The sequence below is a fragment of the Dermochelys coriacea genome, chromosome 1, assembly GCF_009764565.3.
Source record: "Dermochelys coriacea isolate rDerCor1 chromosome 1, rDerCor1.pri.v4, whole genome shotgun sequence".
Lineage (NCBI taxonomy): Eukaryota > Metazoa > Chordata > Testudines > Dermochelyidae > Dermochelys > Dermochelys coriacea.
The window spans coordinates 207,212,731-207,233,222 of record NC_050068.2 but is presented as its reverse complement, the minus strand read 5'-3'; the positions used below and the strand labels follow the sequence as shown (position 1 = coordinate 207,233,222).

At 41.9% G+C, this 20,492-nt stretch overlaps 1 protein-coding gene across 5 annotated transcripts in view; it reads left to right on the top strand.

Moving 5' to 3' along the window:
• The window catches only part of POLQ (DNA polymerase theta), a 129,447-nt gene that overhangs the window by 25,081 nt on the left and 83,874 nt on the right, over positions 1-20,492 (top strand). For 4 of the 5 annotated variants that reach the window (XM_038386711.2, XM_038386709.2, XM_038386713.1 and 1 more), the window contains 6 exons: positions 2,347-2,506; positions 2,621-2,767; positions 4,632-4,844; positions 15,467-15,609; positions 17,449-17,653; positions 20,193-20,335. In XM_038386711.2, the coding sequence (XP_038242639.1) occupies positions 2,683-2,767; positions 4,632-4,844; positions 15,467-15,609; positions 17,449-17,653; positions 20,193-20,335 (789 nt within the window). In that variant the 5' untranslated portion in view covers positions 2,347-2,506; positions 2,621-2,682. The remainder of the gene's footprint in view (positions 1-2,346; positions 2,507-2,620; positions 2,768-4,631; positions 4,845-15,466; positions 15,610-17,448; positions 17,654-20,192; positions 20,336-20,492) is intronic. The other variant, XM_038386710.2, reaches the window with a different exon arrangement.

Sequence of the window (20,492 nt, the reverse complement as noted above, 5' to 3'; positions counted from 1 at the left end):
AAAACCATACACAGAGTAGTTATCAGTGTTCACAGAGAAGTTGGAAAGACACATCAACTAGGGTTCACAGGGCTCTGTCCTGAGTCCAGTTCTATTCAGTATCTTCATAAATGATTTGGATAATGGCATAGAGAATACACTTATAAAGTTTGAGGGTGATTCCACTATGGGGGAGGTTGCAATCTCTTTGGAGGACAGGATTAGAATTCAAAATAATCTTGGAAAATTTGAGAAATGGTCAGAAATAAATAGGATGAAATTCTGTAAGGACAAATGTAGAGTACTACACTTCGTGCAATCGATTATTCCTTCCTTACACAAAATGGGAAATGACTGTCTAGGAAGGAGTATGCAGAAAAGGATCTGGGGGTTATAGTGGATCACAAACTAAATATGAATTGTCAGTATAATACAGTTGCAAAAAAATGGAACATCATTCGGAGATGTATTAGGAGTGTTGCAAGCAAGACATGAGAAGTAATTCTTCCACTCTACTCAGCACTGATAAGGCCTCAACTGGAGTTCTGTGGCCAGTTCTGGGCACCACAAAGTGGGGAAAAATGTGGACAAATTGGAGAAAGCCCAGAGGAGAGCAACAAAAATGGTTAAAGGTCTAGAAAACATGACCTACGAGGAAAGATTGAAAACATTGGGTTTGTTTGGTCAGGAGAAGAGAAGATTGAGGGGGGTAGGGGAAAGAACATGATAGTCTTCAAGTATGCAAAAGCTTTTTAGAAAGAGGAGGGTGATAAATTGTTTTCCTGATCCACTGAGGACAGGACAAGAAGCAATGGGCTTAAATTGTGGCAAGGGAGATCTAGGTTAGACATTAGGAAAAACTAACTGTAAATTAAGCACTGGAACCAATTACATAGAGCGGTTGTGGAATCTCTGTCATTGGAGGTTAGACAAACGCTCGTCGGGGATGGTCTAGATAATACTTAGACCTGCCTCCATGGAGGGGATTGAACTAGATGACCTGTCAAGGTCCTGTCCAGTCCTTCATTTCTATGATTCTAACAGCTCAGCCTGTTATATAAAATAAGCAAAATTTGAGAGTGGCAAAAATTGGATGTTTAAACAAAAAACTCTGATTAGAGATCATAATTTGGCATAACAAGTGGAGGGAGTCCAGAAACCAAAATAAATGTTTATAATTGGAATAACTGTAACTGTGTTTTAATTTTGATGGGGTGAGGTTGCTGCTTCTTTTTCTAGAGGTTACTTGGCAATATGCTTAAACTAAGTGGGTTGGAAAGCCAAATTTGTCAACTCAACAGCTTGAGAGAAGGAGTTTCAACTTTAAGGTGCCCACAGCTCGCTGGGTCCCTGGGATCTACCATCATGGTCTTGGGCCTTTGTCATGAACCTGGAAGATGTCCTAACTAGACTGGGCAAGAAAAGGGAGCCAGATGACATCACCACCTCTCCTGGGTTTGGCAGAATTTTGAACAAGACTTGTGCACCGAAGTTTCTGCTACTGCTTTCTCCGTAGTGTAATATTGTTTTTCCTTCCCTACCTGATTTCTGCTTTCTCCTTTATTCCTCCTTTGGCCGTCTGCTTAAAAATAATCTGATTTAACTATCTAGAACAAATCCATGTCAGAAACATGCTATTAACCTGTAATCAAACAAGCAAACTATTGACAAAGGTTTTAGTCTGACTAGTAAGCGTTTAAGTGTCTGTGCAGCTATTAAAATAATGTGCTTTGCCTGAAATTTCCAAGAAATCAGGTTTTAAGCACGCACACACGTGTGTGTGTGTGTGTGTACACACACACACACACACACACACACACGCACACACACAGTCAGCAAGAAGTTATACTTTCCTATTCTTTTCCTTCTCTTGAGAGTTTGTCTTCTTTTGTCTTAAAAAGACAGAGCTGAACTTTAATAACCACTCGACCTTCATCTTTAATACAACCTAAAGAAACTGTCAGACAAGGGAGTTTTCCGTATAAGAAACTCTATGCACCTAAAGGGAATAAGGGAATTGTTAAAGTTTTTACTTAATTTCTGAAGTTTCAAATGCTTTAACTGTTCTTTTTGTGTTAATAAACGGTTAAAAAGGTTTTAGTTGTGATTGTAACAATGGGAGTAAGCTAGGGATAATTTAACACATCTTCAGATTCATTTGTTGTTGGGCCCAAGACATGTACACATCAGTCCCATACTAATCCCTAGACTTTCGAAGGTCAAGAAAACTCAGCTCCCTTTCTTTCCTTTGTTTCTCCCTCTGAATTGGGATAGGGGATTTGAAGTGGAATAGAGGTGAAAATGGCAACATTTATAATCTCTGTATGATACAAGAACTTGTTGAAAGAATTGTTTGTCTCAATTCAGGGAGATGAAGACCATGTGGTGAGCCTATGTTACGAGACCATTCACGATGGCCATTCAGTCCTACTCTTCTGTCCATCCAAGAACTGGTGTGAAAAGCTGGCAGACATCATAGCCAGGGAGTTCTACAATCTGCAACACTGGTCTCTGCAGCAGGCTGAGAGTAAGAGGGGATGAGAAAGTAGCTTAATAGGAGGCTATGAGCTGCACTATGTCTTTATAGCAGAGTAAGCCTGCTGAGAGCTTTAAAAATATTCTTTCTCTCTCCTGACTAAAGGGTTTACCAAAACTTCAGCACTTTCACCAGTTGCCTTGGACAAGGAAGGAATAGAGGAGGTAATGGACCAGCTAAGGCGCTCATCGTCAGGTCTGGACTCTGTGCTCCAGCGTACTTTACCATGGGGAGTGGCATTTCATCATGCAGGTAGTTCTGAGGTTACTCATTTCTCATGAGCATAGTATATAGATACCAAAATCTAGTTGGACTTATATTTAGTAATCATTTTCTGAAGTCTTTAGTCCCTTTTGTCGCTTATAGGTAAATCAAATGTTATTGCCACCCACAGCTAAAGCTAAGCCTGAAATTATTTTTTGTGGCCTAAGGCTTAACTCAGTAATTGTGTGGTAAACTTTCTCTCTGTTAATTTCAACATAGAGGACAATGGCAGTTGACAAACCCAGCTTTTGTTAAATGCTGGAAATACTGAGTTACAACCAAGACATGTTGTCAAAATTATCAGCTTTGTGAGTGAGTTAAGACAATTTACCCAACCAAACACTGAGACAGACAAGAAGTTGGACAGGAACTGTTATTCTGGGTCTCTGACAAAAGGCGAACATGGAAAGAAAGAAAAACTGTCACTGTTAGTGGTAGCTGCTATCTGTTTACTCCAGGTCTGTGATTTGTTTCTCAGATAAGCATGGTCCCTTTGGAAGGGAAGATTGGAAGCAAGGTCCAGTTGTTGGAAGAAGTTTCCTAGTCTGTCCTGATGGTAGAAACCAGTGGATACTGCATCAAATGTGCAGAGACCAGAATCCAGAGACAACGAGGATGTGTAGTTAACCTTGAAAAAAATCCTGGTTGAGAAAAACTGACAGGTTAAATACTCATTCGATCTCTAAGTTAGACTGGAATATAATGAAATTTAAGGACAGTGATATGCTGAATCAATGAAAGAAAGCTCTTCTCTCCCCTTGAGTTCTTTGGATTTCACTAACTGTAGTTAATGGAAAACTACTCCGGCTAATATGGCATTCTTTTCTGGAGACTTCCAATGGCCCCATTGACACTCAATTTCTCTGAATTTAAAAACAACCCAACCTTGAAGGTATGCCAACAAAAGTTCATTTTTCAAAACAAGATTCCCAGTATGCATCAGGTTCCTTTTTGACGTGACTTTGAGTAATTTTAGATCCTTTGTCAGAATCCCAGGGTAACAGCTCCTCAGTTCATAAGCCTTAAACTTGATAGTTTATTTCTTGTAGGGAAGCTGGTCTTGTTGGCTTTATTGTCATAACAGCCCTATGAGAGAAGGCTGCAAAACTGATCAGGGGAGCTCAGGAGAGTGACTTACAAAGAAAGATGAAAGAGCTGAATATAGGGAGATTGGGTTAGAATGAAGAAAAGTCTACTAATATTTAAAACCTATAAATGTCAAGGATGAAAAAGAATAACTTAGGGTGGTGCAAGGCTGTGGTCTTAGAAACAGACTGACGAAATCATATAAACAGGAAACTTCCTGGCAGTAAGATCTATTAAGCTGTTCAGCAACCTCCCAAAGGAAGTGTTAGAAGCCCTTTTGGACACTCAAAAACTAGACTGGAGAAAACACTGGAAAATGCATTTTGATGGTTTGCAGGGAAATGAACTAGATAACCTAGTCGGACTTCAGGTTCAAGAACGCAAATCACAGAAATTAAATAGGGAAAAAAAACTGTTAACTCCCATCCCCTATTATAACTGCTGGATCTAACTTTCTTCTGTTTTATAAAGATTCTCAAAGAAATACTGTGTGTGTCTGACCTTTTATGGCGTTTGTATGCACTTTGGAGGCACAGACTGCTAAATCATACTATTAGTTAGAATACTTAAAGGAAAACATTTCTGTAGAATTGAGATTATTTCAGCCATGCAGTGATCAAGATTCTGGTGTGACATGGCTCAATAGTTCTAATTGCTACATGGCAAGTGTTCGTTAAGCCTGTTCTCACAAGGCTTTCTCTGCTGATGGTTATATTTCACCACAAACATGCTGTTAGTGTGTTTATTGAAAGCATTGTCTCCTCAGGTCTTACTTTTGATGAACGGGATATCATTGAAGGGGCCTTTCGCTGGGGGTTGATTCGAGTCCTGGCAGCGACATCCACCCTTTCTTCTGGGGTGAATCTGCCTGCACATCGGGTAATTATCCGAACACCTGTGTTTGGTGGCAGACTTCTGGACATCCTAACTTACAAACAGATGGCTGGGAGGGCTGGCAGGAAAGGAGTAGACATAGTGGGTAAGTGGAACCTTTATTAACATTTTCTAAGAACTGTGTTAACCTAATTATAACCAGGGCAGTGCTTTACAATTAGTGATTAATCATGATGAATTCCTTTGGTATTCAGTATGATAAAGTTAATCAAGATTAATTTGTTTGGTATTAATAGGGATATAATTTGTAATTCCTAGGGGATTCTGTTTCACTGCATGAATTGATTTTGGTGTCTGCATGTCAGGTTGCTGGGGGCACAGTCTATTTTCTTTGTTTAATTTCATAATACTTTGATCATTTGCTTTAATTGTGTGGGGTATGGCTAGTTTAGCAAGGAGTTTTACAGACTTAAAATTTGAGAGATGATGTTGAAGTTCTAGACCCAGAATCTGGCAAACAAATAACTTCCACTTGGACAAGTAACTTGGATTTATAAGCCTCTCTCCAGGTAAACTACTTGTTTTGTGAATCTGGAAAATATTGAGTGCTTCCCTCTGGCAGTTCACAGAAAAAAAAGTATCTTGAGCTGTGCTAGCATCAGTGAAGAACTCTTTTGGCATGGCAAGGCAAATAACTTTAATGTCAGTTTTATTCAGAATGGAAGTTTATTTTATGGCTAGAATTGATGGGAACTGGGTTTTTTGCAAATGTACAAATAATGTGGAGAGTATAAAGATCAACATAAATATAAAACAGGGCTGCCCTGCTGCGGGTGGTGTTGGCTACTTACTGCAAGTTCATTGCATTCTCTTTATAAATGGATTAAATCAGGGGTTATCAAACTTCATTGCACTGTGACCCCCTTCTGACAACAAAAAATTACTACACGATCCCAGGAGGGGAGGGGGTGCAAAGCCTGAGCCCTGCCACCCTGGGTGTGTGGGGGGGGGGCAGCTGGGGTTGGAGCCCAAGCCCAAGCATGTAACCTGAGCCCTGCCACCCAGGACTGAAGCCCTAAGGCTTCGACCTCGGGATTCGGCTTTGGCCCTGGGGCCCAGCAAATCTTAAGTCAGCCCTGGCTAACCCATTAAAATGCGGTCATGGCCCACTTTGGGGTCCTGACCCACAGTTTGAGAATCATTGGATTAGATTTATGGCTACATTCATATTTAATGCACGGTTGCAGTTTGCAGACGCTACGTGTCTTGAAATGAAACATTCCATCTTGATTTGAGCAATCTGGCAGCATTGCATGTTGGAACTGAGAGTTTCTGTAGGCCACACCGCTGTGTTGAAGAGGGAAGTATCATGATCTATTGTAGAATTTCTTGTAGCCTGCTTGTTATACTTTGACCAAACCTGCTATAAAATGAAGTTGCTTGGCTTTTGAAGATCTTTTTTTTCCGCATGACAGGAGGTGATTTATTTTTTATCTGTCTGACATGAACCTAAGTTTACTCTTGCACAGTATACAGTCTGAACATATGTTTGTGTTTATAAATGTACCTCCCCCCACCTATTCTGTAAAAGCCTTTTGGATGAAAGTGTAAGCATAATGGCAAATACCAGCTGCTGTTCTTTCTACCACAGCAATTCCATTTTCAAAAAGACCAACTTCCTAGTATGGATTAGAAATTTGGTTGACAAACAAGGAACAAAAAGTAAGGTTTGATCTGAGAAAGATGACCCACAACCTTTGTCTGTAGCAAAATAAAAAAAAAAAAAACTTTGAGATACTGTTTCAGTGGTACCTCACACCAGTTAAAATATATATGGAGGTTGAATAGGGGTAAATGTTGGAGAAATTGTGGTGAAAGAGGAGATTGTATGCATATATGGTGGACATATCTAGTCCTTAGAGTATTGGGATGCAGTCCATAACCAAATATTAAAAAATTATTAGATATTTATTATCAAATGATCCTTTGGTGATCCTCCTGGCGCTTCCAGTGGAAACGGTCACTCAAAAGGAAATGAGTGAATCTCTCATCTGCTAGTTGTTGCTTGGCTATTAGCATCTCATTGGGGAAAAGATAAATAGCAAAACAATGGAGGAATGGTTCAAAAATATATGGGAGGTTGTGGTTATGGAAGAATTAACACACCAGTTATGTACCCAGCAAAATAAACAGAGGACAGATAGTTACTTAGATATTTGGTTACCTTTTACATCAGAGAAAGTACATCACCCGCAAAAAATAAATAATATCCACCACACCTGTCCAATTTTTTTTAATAACATTTGGTAGAAATACCTGATCTGTTAAGTATGTGTATACTGAGATGTATACTCAATTTAATAAAATTGACATGGATGTTGTAATGATGCTCACTCTGTAATGTGGTAACACCCTATTAAATAGAAAGATCAGATTACTTTATTCCCATATAATGTCTCTTTAAACAAATGCTAACTGTTGTAATGATAGTTTTTGTTTTTGGACTGCCATAAGATCTCAATGGCAGAGCAGGCGGATGAATCAGGATCACTTCTCAACGGCTGCAAAAGTGGACAAAGGCTGCAATGGAGGAGAAATCCCCGGTTGTATTGGATTTCCTTGTTGCCAGAGACAGGCTCCTCTTCCGACAAGATTGGTATGGCTGCTGATGCGAAACAGCTCTCCCACATTAAATTACTCACGCACAGGCTTCTCTCACAGGAAGAACTTTTTCCCTAACTCCATCCACAAAAGTCCTGCGGTTATGGACGAGTGGTGACAGGAACAGGTGAAGTGATCACCAGGAGTCCCTAGTCACAGACACACATGCAGGCAGTGACCGCAAGATGGTCGGCATGTGCCCCTGGACTGAGATGGGGGGCATTATTGGCAGCAGCGGTCACGACTGAGCAGGCCTTTTTAGGATCCCCTCTGTTCACCCCATATGGGGATGGGGCTAGAAAAGGTGCCCCCCACACAAAGTCTTTCCCACCATACCTGACAAGATAACCGTGTCCAGAGGGATCACTCCCAATGCAGTCAAAAAACAAAAATGTTTCTTGCCACTTGGAATGTCCATACTCTACTAGACAAATCAAAAAGTGAAAGACCCAAACACAGAACAGCAATAGTCACCCAAGACCTCTCGAGGTACCACATCGACATCGCTGCTCTCAGTGAGACACGATGTGCAGGTGAAGGCCACTTGAAGAGGGCAGCGATTACACTTTCTTCTGGAAAGGAAAACGAGCAAGCGACAGGTGACTACACAGTGTTGGCTTTGCAATCAAGAACCTTCTAGTCGACCACCTGAGTGAGCTCCCTGTCAGCATCAATGAGCATCTCCAATTGGCTAATAAGTCATTTGCTACTATTATCAGTGCAAATGTGCAGAATACAACCTTGTGATCACAAACACAATCTTCAAACAGCAACAAGTAGAAAATAACTTGGCAATACCCCCTGTTCAAAACAATGGCACCTCCTCGACTGTCATTAGAAAATAGGATCTAAGAGATGTCCAAATCACCCATCTCGTGAAAGGAGCTGACGATTGCTGGACTGACCACTGCCTGGTGAGATCAGTCATGTCTATCTGGATTGCACCAAAACATAAAAGTAATCCAAATCATACAGATGGCAATAAAACATCCAAAGATTTCAGTCCTCAGTGCACTAAGAGAACTTCCAAACACTCCTCAGTGAAAAACTGACCATATGCACACCTGGAAATGACAATGTGTGTGTCGAAGAAGACTGGGAAGTCCCAAAATAGGCCATCCATGAGGCTTGTGAGGAATCTATCAGCCTTGCTACCCGCCACTATCAGAACTGGTTTTACAACGACAACATAGAAATCACAGCCCTTTTGGACTGGAAGAGAAAAGCTTTCTGTGACTGGCAAAACCATTCATCATCCAGTCAGAATCAGACCTCTTTCCATCAACTCAAAGCTGAAGTTCAAAAGAGGATCTGAGAAATCAAAAACAAATGGTGGGAGGACAAAGCAAAAGAAATCCAAGCATTTGCTGAAAGACATGATATGCGGAGATTTTTTTTTGTGAGACAAAGACTGTATGGACCAAGCTCATGTGGCCTCTGACTACTGAGATCCAGAGATGGTAGTACCCTTCTTAAAGATAATGAATCCATCAAAGAGTGCTGGAAGAAGCACTACCAAAAACTTTTACGTCGAGAATCAACTCTGACTGACGATATCATTGACTCCATCCCTCAGCACCCAATTTGGGAAACTCTTGCCAACCCAGCAACACCTGAGGAGGTCTGCAAAGCAGTTAAATGAATGAAGAACAATAAAGCACCAGGTCCTGATGGCATACCAGCTGAAGTACTGAAAGTGGGGGGAGAAACACTGACTAACAAGCTTCATTTGCTGCTGCTCAAAAAAAAAAAAAAAAATCTGGCGCGCCAAAGAAATCCCCGCTGACTTACGTAATGCTAACATTGTCACCATTTTCAAAAAGGGATACAAGGTCAACTGTGGCAACTAATGAGGCATTTCCCTTCTTTCCATCGCTGGGAAGAGTCTTGCTAGAATCTTACTGAATTGCCTGCTCCCTCTTGCAGAAGTACTACTTCCAGAGTCCCAATGTGGTTTCAGACCATCATGAGGCACATGATTTTTTCAGCCAGGCAGATCCAGGAAAAATGTTAGCACCACCACCAGGAGCTGTATATGGCCCTATTGATCTGACCAAAGCCTTCGACTCTGTCAACTGTGAGGCTGTGTGGAAAATCATTTCAAAGTTTGGCTGCCTAAGCAAATTTATCACCATTGTAAGATTCCTCCACAACCAGATGATTGCCTCCATTCTGTGCAGTGGCTCTACCTCTGAGCCCTTTGTCGTTTGAACTGGTGTAAAACAAGGTTGTGTACTGGCATCCACCCTTTTCTCCATTTTCTTAGCAGTTATGAAAATGTTATCCCAAGACAGTCTGCCGCAGGGCATTGGCATCCAATATCGGACTGATGGCAATCTCTTCAATCTTTCTCGTTTCCGTGCCAGAACTAAAGTAATATTGACAACAATCACTGAACTCCAGTACACACATGATTGTGCTATAGTTGCACACTCAAAGGAGGATCTACAAAGAGCCCTTAATTGTTTCTCTGAAGCTTACAAAAGCCTAAGGCCAATCTGAACACCAGCAAAACAAAAGTTCACCACCAGCCAGCTCCCAGTCAATCATCAGACCCAGCAAGGAAGATCTACATTGACAAAAAAGAACTGGAAAATATAGACTACTTTGCCTACCTTGGCAGCCATCTGTCACAGAGGGCAGACATAGGCGTCCGAGATTCAGCACAGTATCCTCTGCACCAGCCTTGTCTTTGGCAGACTGTCTTGCGGATGTTCAACAATCACAACATCAGAACAAAAAGAAAAGGAGTACTTGTGGCACCTTAGAGACTAACAAATTTATTAGAGCATAAGCTTTCGTGAGCTACAGCTCACTTGAAGTGCTTATGCTCTAATAAATTTGTTAGTCTCTAAGGTGCCACAAGTACTCCTCCTTTTCTTTTTGCGAATACAGACTAACACGGCTGCTATTCTAAAACATCAGAACACACACTCGACTTTTAGTTTATAAAGCGGTGGTAATCCCAACTCTCCTCTATGGCTGTGAGACTTGGGTGACCTATAGAAAACACCTGAAAAACCTGTAATGTCAGCACCAGAACTTTATTCGGAAGATCCTCAACATAAAGTGGGAGGATTGCCGCACTAATGCCAGTGTCCTTACAGAGGCCAACATCTTAGAATCATAGAATATCAGGATTGGAAGGGACCTCAGGAGGTCATCTAATCCAACCCCCTGCTCAAAGCAGGACCAATCCCCAACTAAATCATCCCAGCCAGGGCTTTGTCAAGCCTGACCTTAAAAACTTCAAAGGAAGGAGATTCCACCACCTCCCTATGTAACGCATTCCAGTGTTTCACCACCCTCCTAGTGAAAAAGTTATTCCTAATATCCAACCTAAACCTCCCCCACTGCAACTTGAGACCATTACTCCTTGTTCTGTCATCTGCTACCACTGAGGACAGTCTAGATCCATCCTCTTTGGAACCCCCTTTCAGGTAGTTGAAAGCAGCTGACAAATCCCCCCTCATTCTTCTCTTCCGCAGACTAAACAATCCCAGTTTCCTCAGCCTCTCCTCATAAGTCATGTGTTCCAGTCCCCTAATCATTTTTGTTGCCCTCCGCTGGACGTTTTTCAATTTTTCCACATCCTTCTTGTAGTGTGGGGCCCAAAACTACACAGTACACCAGATGAGGCCTCACCAATGTCGAATAGAGGGGAATGATCACGTCCCTCGATCTGCTGGCAATGCCCCTACTTATACATCCCAAAATGCCATTGGCCTTCTTGGCAACAACGGCACACTGTTGACGGATATCCAGCTTCTCGTCCACTGTAACCCCTAGGTCCTTTTCTGCAGAACTGCTGCCAAGCCATTCGGTCCCTAGTTTGTAGTGGTGCATGGGATTCTTCAGTCCTAAGTGTAGGACTCTGCACTTGTCCTTGTTGAACCTCCATCAGATTTCTTTTAGTCCAGTCCTCTAATTTGTCTAGGGCCTCTGTATCCTATCCCTACCCTCCAGCATATCTACCTCTCCTCCCAGTTAGTTTAGTCATCTGCAAACTTGCTGAGGATGCAATCCACACCATCCTCCAGATCATTTATGAAGATATTGAACAAAACTGGCCCCAGGACCGACCCTTGGGGCACTCCACTTGATAGCGGCTGCCAACTAGACATGGAGCCATTGATCACTACCCATTGAGCCTGACAATCTTGCCAACTTTCTATCCACCTTATAGTCCATTCATCCAGCCCATACTACTTTAACTTGCTGGCAAGAATACTGTGGGAGACTGTATCGAAAGCTTTGCTAAAGTCAGGGAACAACACGTCCACTGCTTTCCCCTCATCCACCGAGCCACTTATCTCGTCATAGAAGGCAATTAGATTAGTCAGGCATGACTTGCCCTTGGTGAATCCATGCTGACTGTTCCTGATCACTTTCCTCTAAGTGCTTCAGAATTGATTCCTTGAAGACCTGCTCCATGATTTTCCCAGGGACTGAGGTGAGGCTGACTGGCCTGTAGTTCCCATAATCCTCCTTCTTCCCTTTTTTAAAGATGGGCACTACATTAGCCTTTTTCCAGTTGTCCGGGACTTCTCCCAATCGCCATGAGTTTTCAAAGATAATAGCCAATGGCTCTGCAATCCCATCCGCCAACTCCTTTAGCACTCTGAGATACAGTGCATCCAGCCCCATGGACTTGTGCTCGTTCAGCTTTTCTAAGTAGTCCCAAAGCACTTCTTTCTCCACAGAGGGCTGGTCACCTCCTCCCCATGCTGTGCTGCCCAGTGCAGTAGTCTAAGAGCTGACCTTGTTCGTGAAGACGGAGGCAAAAAAAGCATTGAGTACATTAGCTTTTTCTACATCCTCAGTCACTAGGTTGCCTCCCTCATTCAGAAAGGGGCCCACACTTTCCTTGACTTTCTTCTTGTTGCTAACATACCTGAAGAAACCCTTCTTGTTACTCTAAACATCTCTTGCTAGCTGCAACTCCAGGTGTGATTTGGCCTTCCTGATTTCACTCCTGCATGCCCAAGCAATATTTTTATACTCTTCCCTGGTCATTTGTCCAATCTTCCACTTCTTGTAAGCTTCTTTTTTGTGTTTAAGATCAGCAAGGATTTCACTGTTAAGCCAAGCTGGTCGCCTGCCATATTTGCTATTCTTTCTACATATCGGGATGGTTTGTCCCTGCAACCTCAATAAGGATTCTTTAAAATACAGCCAACTCTCCTGGACTCCTTTCCCCCTCATGTTATTCTCCCAGGGGATCCTGCCCATCAGTTCCCTGAGGGAGTTAGTCTGCTTTTCTGAAGTCCAGGGTCCGTATTCTGCTGCTCTCCTTCCTTCTCTGTGTCAGGATCCTGAACTCGACCGTCTCATGGTCACTGCCTCCCAGATTCCCATCCACTTTTGCCTCCACTACTAATTCTTCCCTGTTTGTGAGCAGCAGGTCAAGAAGAGCTCTGCCCTTAGTTGGTTCCTCCAGCACTTGCACCAGGAAATTGTCCCCTATACTTTCCAAAAACATCCTGGATTGTCTGTGCACTGCTGTATTGCTTTCCCAGCAGATATCAGGGTGATTGAAGTCTCCCATGAGAGCCAGGGCCTGCGTTCTAATAACTTCCGTGAGTTGCCAGAAGAAAGCCTCATCCCCCTGTTTCGGTGATCTATAGCAGACTGCCACCATGACATCACCCTTGTTGCTCACACTTCTAAACTTAATCCAGAGAGACTCAGGTTTTTCTGCAGTTTCATACTTGAGCTCTGAGCAGTCATACTGCTCCCTTACATACAATGCAACTCCCCCAACCTTTTCTGCCCTGCCTGTCCTTCCTGAACAGTTTATATCCATCCATGACAGTATTCCAGTCATGTGAGTTATCCCACCAAGTCTCTGTTGTTCCAGTCACATCATAATTCCTTGACTGTGCCAGGACTTCCAGTTCTCCCTGCTTGTTTCCCAACACCACATACTGGGAGACAGTAGTCCAGTACAGGGATAACTGGCAAAGGCTTGTCAGAGAGGGAACATCCATCTTCAATGTTGAGGCCCTGATTATCCAGCACCAGCTGAGGTGGAGCGGGAACTGTATGTGCATGCCTGATGTACACTTACAAAACAGCTGCGGTACACCCAACTTACCAAAGGAGAAAGGAAACGGGAGGCCAAAAGAAACGTTTTAAAGACGTCCTCAAAATAAACAAACATCAAGAGATGTGACATCAACACCACACACTGGGAGACAGTAGTCCAATACAGGGATAACTGGCAAAGGCTTGTCAGAGAGGGAATGTCCATTTTTGAGGAAAATCGCCTTGCCCTGGTCATAGAAACACTAGAAAAGAAAAGACAGACAACTGACACACAGCAATTGTGGCCCAACCCTGACATCCAACACCACCTGCAATGTCTGCTAACGAGCCTGTGGCTCATGTATCAGACTCCTCAGTCACCAAAGGACCGATAAAAAAAAATAAACATCTGTGAAAGAGATCATCCTCAACTTCGAGGGATCACAGACGATGATATGACAACGATATGTAAACTTGTTAAAACTTCCTAAATAGTGTGTAAAAATAAAATAAAATAAAAATAAAAATTACAATTTAAGATTTTTAAGAATAAAAAGAAAAGATATTTGGTTGACAAAACAGGAACAGAGACTAATTGTTACTGTCAAGACCTCCAAATACTGGAATATTGAAGTATCTGGGGACTTGAGTTTTTTCATTTGGTCTGAGTAGAATTAAACTTTTTAATGTTTCTAAATTGGATTATTTCTATTTCTTCTGTATTTGTCAAAATGGTCTCTCTTTACATGGGAGAAGTGAGAAGCACTGTTTAGTACTGAGGAGCAGAAACTACGAAATTGGCTATGTTTCACCTTTTTCCATTTCTGGGTGGAGGTGTGCAGGGTGGTGAATGGATTAGTTACAGAACTACATACTGAACTAGAGGTTAGAGATGGACAAAACTTGTTGGATCATCCAGTTTTCTTCTCTTCAATGCAGGATTGTTCCTCAATGGCCGAAGCACTAGAAGAATGTATCTAATCTCAGATGATTAGCAGATTAGTTAGTTCTGTGTTTGAAAGGAATATGTTTTCATCTGACTAAACCTGCTTGTTGGAATTGTTTAGCAGTTATCCGGAAATGTTGACTCTAAACGTTTAATAACTTCCCAATGAGGGAATGTGTGTCCTCTTCCATGACTTTTTTTCCCCCTGTGGTTCACTTTATCATAGATAATATGATTATATATGAAGGTTATAAATGTCAGTGGACAGTAGTTTTGGTTTGCAACTTTGGGACCTTTGTATGACTTTCACTGCCTCCCTTGGAATTTCATAGGTATGACTGTCAGAGATTAAATTAATGTTAGCTGATACATTAATGACTTAAGTACTTTATATTGTTTCAGCTGTAAAGGGGAAACTTTAAGTCTGGAGAACAAATGGTTACAAGTCAACCTCTTAAGGCTGCTGTCTTAGAATCTATAAAGATATCAGGATATTAATAATAAATATATTTTCATTATGTTGTGAAGCGTTGCTGTCAGACTGTTTGTATTTGAGATAGGTGTCATTCAAGTGCTGTGTAGTTTGTCACATTTCACTTCTGTTTTCTCTCTGGGTTTGTGACAGTCATTTAATCCGACAACAGAGGAGAGAAAAAATGGACTCCTCTGCCTAGTGTGGAACTAGTTGACTTCAGAACAAGCCGAGGCTTTCTCTGTCCTGAATCTTCCCTAGTATTGGCTCTAGTGAGTGCAGTGTCTGTTAATTCGACAGCATATGCCATCTGTTAACTGTCATGCACCAGTGGAGCCGTTCCGCAGCATTGTGTAAACATTAAGGATTGTACAAATATAAAATTGCTTGGCTTTTTGGCCAATATCACCCAAAGTTTTCTCAAGGCACTCTCTGATAACGTGTCCTCACTGAAGTTTGTAGATATTACAGCAAAATGGCCCAGATATCTAGGAGGAATGTTACCTGCAGTATACTGAAATTTCTTACTCATGATCTGTGTAAATTTAAATGATGTTTCTTGCATGAATTGATAAATGCATCATTTCAAAACTCTTCAAATTATATCTTAATTGAAAACGTAGCTTGGTTTTTTTTCACTTCATCTCTATTTTTCTCATAGGTGAGAGCATTCTAGTGTGCAAGTCCTCTGAGAGATCGAAAGGCATTGCTCTGCTTCAGGGATCACTCAAGCCTGTCCACAGCTGTTTGCTCAGAGGAGAAGGGGAAGAGGTTACCTCTAGCATGATACGAGCGATTCTGGAGGTACGGGACACATGGAAAGGGACTATAACTTAGTTTGCTGTGTTATTCCACATAAGTTTAGGATGATTGCTTGTGTGAGACTGCTAAACCTACTTCACACCTATTCTTCTTCTCCTCCCCATTACTTCAACCCAGACAACTTCACATGAAAGTAATAGAAATCCATTTCAGTCTGTACTTGCAGCTGCAATATAAAGTTAATTCAGAGAGGAAGTGACTCTGAAAATTGTATTTTGGGATTCCATCTTTGTGTTTCAGTGACTCCATATTAAATGTGTCCAGGTTATAGGTGGAAAAAGGTATTACTGCTAACATTGCATATTTAAACTGAGATCTGAGGCAATAGCTACACTATAAGCTAGGGGTGTGATTCCCCTGCTTGTGTACATATACTCACGCTAGCTCTCATCAAGCTAGCACTGGTATAAATAGTAGCATAGCCATGGCAGCATGGGTTGCAGAGGCATGGCTGATCTATGCAGTGGATATATACTTGGCATGGCATAACTCAGCTGTGCCTCTGCTTCTGCTACCTGTGCTACCATGGCTATTCTGCTATTTATACTCATGCTAGCTCAATAAGAGCTAGTACGAGTATGTGTACACAATCAGGGAAATCACACCCCTAACTTGTGTCGACGTAGCTTAAGAGTCAAACTAGATCATTCTTGTACAACATCATTAATACTAAAGATTCTGTAGACTAATTTAGGCCCTTAGTTATGCACCCCTTTTCTACAGATGTGATTGATTGGATCTTAGTAAATAATTCTGTTAATGTACGAGAAATACAATCATGCTCGATCTCTCTTATCTGTACTCTTTCTGCAGGACTAATTGAAGTAAAAAAGCAACAGAACTATTTTTTGCCACTTATGTGAACCGATCTGACTCTAACATCTAGGGAATAGATCTGTCCATTTTTACAAAGTTGCTTTTCAGGCTTTAAACATTTTTGTAATCCAGTTCCTTTCTTAACTGTTTTACATATAATCTCTTCTCCAGAAACTATGTTAATATCTGGAGACTGGTCAGATATGCCCCAGATTCTGTATTTTTATTAGCTATGAGAGGCGTACAGAGTATAGGGAACTCTAATTAAATGAACTTCTTTTTAAAATGCAGCTCTCCAAAATCTCTCCCCTTTTTGTTGGTAGTTAGTTTTTTACTTTTAAAAACAAATGGAATTCTCTACAGAATGCGTTTGTTACTAAATCTCCCCTTACCTCCAGCACTGAGGTAGTAACTCATGAAGAAAGAGGATAATATATAATATAAAATAAAAGCATAATACAAAAACCTTTACAAACCAGGAAAATGGTAATGGGATACGATATTTACATGTGTTTAAAAAACATACAAAACACAAAACTTCAATAGGATGAACAGCACTAGGGAGAATTCTGCTCCCTGGTTTGGTTGTTCTGTATCCAAAACTTAATGAATCATGTTTTACCCTTTTCTTAGACTCTCTGTGGTGTCTAAGTAGTGAGTCTAGTTTTAATCTCCTTACCCTGAAATGCTACGGTGTGTATTACTGCCTCCAAAATGTTAGGATGTTCTTTAAATGGGGTTACTAATTCACTTTCTCCTGCAGTGAGCAATCTGATACAGTAGGCAGAGTCAAAAGCATCTTATCCTCTTTTCAAAATAAAGAGAAACCATCTTCACAGTTCTCTTCCTCCGTGGTAGTAGGAGTTTGCAACTGTTTTACCCTATGTTCCTGTCACACCAAACTTTTTCTTTGGATCCATTATAGATCAATCCCTTAATTTTTCATTTCTTAAATTCTTTGTTACTCTTTTGCAACAATGATGATCGTGGAATTTTCTTTAACAGATCATAGTGGGTGGAGTGGCCAGCACTCCAGATGATGTGCGGACCTACGCTTCCTGCACACTCCTTGCTGCCAGTCTGAAAGACAGCAAGCAGGAACGTGAGAGAGATGAAGACAAAGCTCAGAATGGAGCTGTTGAGGCTTGTGTGAGATGGCTGCTAGAGAATGAGTTCATTCAGATTTTAGACTCTGGCAACGGAGTGAAAGGTAAAAATGGCTGCTTCTGTGTGTTCTGCATTCACATTTCTGCTCTTTGAGTGACTGTAATCTAGAGATTTTTGGCTGGGCAGAACTTCAAGAGCTGAGTGTAAATTTATAATTAGCCTTCTGGAATTTAGCCAAAAAAGCTTTAGCAGATATTGGCATTTGATTAGGATGCCATGAATTCAATTTTTTAATTAATTTTATTTTTGGTATGTGTTTAAGAAAAAACAGTTCTTCATGGAGTGGCCTCTGCAGGTCCCCACTAAGACTCATGTGTTCTAGCTTACAAGTCCTGGAACTACAAAGCAGTGTGGCCTTTATGGGGTATGTGAACATTGACCATGGACCTGATGATGTTTTGAATTCTTTAATCTGAGTTCCTTTTCTTTTGCCAGCAAAATTGGTCCTGACATTTCCTCTTGTTCTGTTTCACGAGACATTTAGTTTGGGACACTTTCTATTTAGAATAGTTAAGTTTAATGTTTTGTTCAGTTAAAGATAGGAAATCTCAATCCTGTTGGTGTCTGAGATCGAGCATGGTGATTCCAGTGAAGCGTTCTGCTTTTAAAAGATGTGCCTTGTGTGGAATGAAAATTCCCAGCCCAGATCCCCAGCACATGTGGGACATTTGGATTTTGATATATTAAGTCTCACCCCATGAAAGATTTACCAAACATTTCAGGCAAACTCATTTGTAAAGATAAACAGTTAAACAAGTTTTTGACTACAAAAGATGGATTTTAAATGATTATAAGTAAGGCTATGATTTAATCACAGAGGTTACGGCAGTTAGGAATTGCGTGATTTTACTGGACCTCCATGACTTCTTGAGGTTCAGCTGTCAACAGCTGCGGCTGCGGCTGGAGCTGGAGCCAAGTCTATACTCCCCTGCCCCGCTCCAGGGGCTGCAACAGGGGCCATGTGCAGCTGGGGCCGTATGCTGCGTACCTGCCCCATGGTGTGGGCTGCAACTGGAGCCATGCTCCTCTGCCCCATGTTGGGGGCTGAAGCAGTGGTCACGTGCCCCTGCCCTGGGGCTTCTGTGGGGGAGGGAAGGGGCGGAAGTGGGGACTGTGTGCCCCTGCCCCACAGTGGTGGTTGTAACTGGGCTGTTTGTCCCTGCCCTGCGGCCCCTGCCAGGGGCTGAAGTGGGGGCATGCTCCCCCTTGCGTTGGGGGCTGCAGATGGGGCTGTGCTCCCCTGTCCCGCAGCTTCCGCTGGTGGCTGCGGATGGGGCTGTGTGCCTCCACCCCGCGTTGAGGATTGCAACCGGGGCCATGCACACCTGCCCTATGGCTTCCACCAGGCGCTGCAACTGGGGCCGTGGGCCCCTGCTCTATGGCTTCAATGAAGGGCTGCAGCTGGAGCTGTGCACCCCTGCCCTGCAGCTTCCACAGGGGTCTGCAGCCAGGGCCATGCGCCTCTGTCACGTGGCTTGTATGGTTATTTTTAGTAAAAGTCATGCACAGGTCACGGGTTCCGTGAATTTTTGTTTGTTTCCTATGACCTGTCTGTGACTTTTACTAAAAATAACAATGACAAAATCTTAGCCTTCATTATAAGCGATAGGCAAAGAATCAGTTAGTTACCAAAATAAAATATATAAGCATGTAGTCTAAACTTTCAACGCTATTGGACTGGGCAACATCTAGATTGAGCAGTTTTTCTCACCCACTGGATATTGCAGTGCATAGTACACAGGTTTCACCCTTGAAACCTGGGTCAGTCTCCTCTGTTGGAGTCTTCAGTCTTCTGAGCGTCCTTGTTGCTTGCAGCATAGGTGGGGGAAGGAGAAAAGGCCAAGCATAGGGCCATTGTGTTCTTTTTTTGTACCCATAGTCCCATGTGCTTGGAGAACATGAGTCCAGGCATGTCTGGTGGGCATTGCTGAGTCCCCAGGAAAGATTGAGCAATTCTCCTGGTGTGGCCTTGTGCAAATGAGTCATTGTATTGTAGCTCCCTTGTTGAACAATGGCTGTTGATGGTGGTTCGACACATGCTTGGGCATTGGTTATTTTCCTTGCTGTTGTCTCTGGGGAGCTAATATCTGGCTGATTCCCCAACTTACAGCATGTTTTACTGACAACCATACAACACAATCTTTTAACTTCTTATGTACTAATGATATACATATTTAATAGGTTATGATCTGCCAAAAGTCATTGTTCTTTCTCCTGATACCTTACATGGCCTGATTTATATACAAAATCACAATTATATATAAATAAGGAGTAGGGGGTTACACGGTGCTTCCCCAAGGTATATAGTATCACAGTGGGATTTATATCAGGTTTTTTATTTGATTTATAATTGTCTCTTATTCAGTTGGAGCACAGGATTGAGAGCCTGAGTTTTGATCCCAGCTCTGAGGCTAACTAGCCTTGGGTGAGGCATTTAGACTTCCAGCGTTAGTTTCCCATTTGTAAAATGGAGAAATACTCCTCTTCCCCCAAGAGGGTTGATTAATATTTCTAAAACGCTTTCCAAATTGAAAATGAAGTATTATCTTTCGTGTAACATTAAATGCCTGTTTCTCTTACAGCAGAGGTCTATCGTCCAACACATCTTGGCACTGCTACTCTTTCCTCTTCTCTGTCACCAACTGAGGCCCTGGGAATCTTTGCTGACCTCCAGAGAGCTATGAAGGGTTTTGTCCTGGAGAATGACCTGCATATTCTCTATTTGGTAAGTTCCTTGTTCGTCTCTTTATAGCAGCTTTAGTTGTACAGGTGAAGGAGAAGAGAATGCACAGCACACAGCATCTTGGATTCAAGGATCTCTTGCTTTTTTTATTTTATTCAGGTGACCCCTCAAGGGGAAATGTTTTGAAAAGCATTCAATT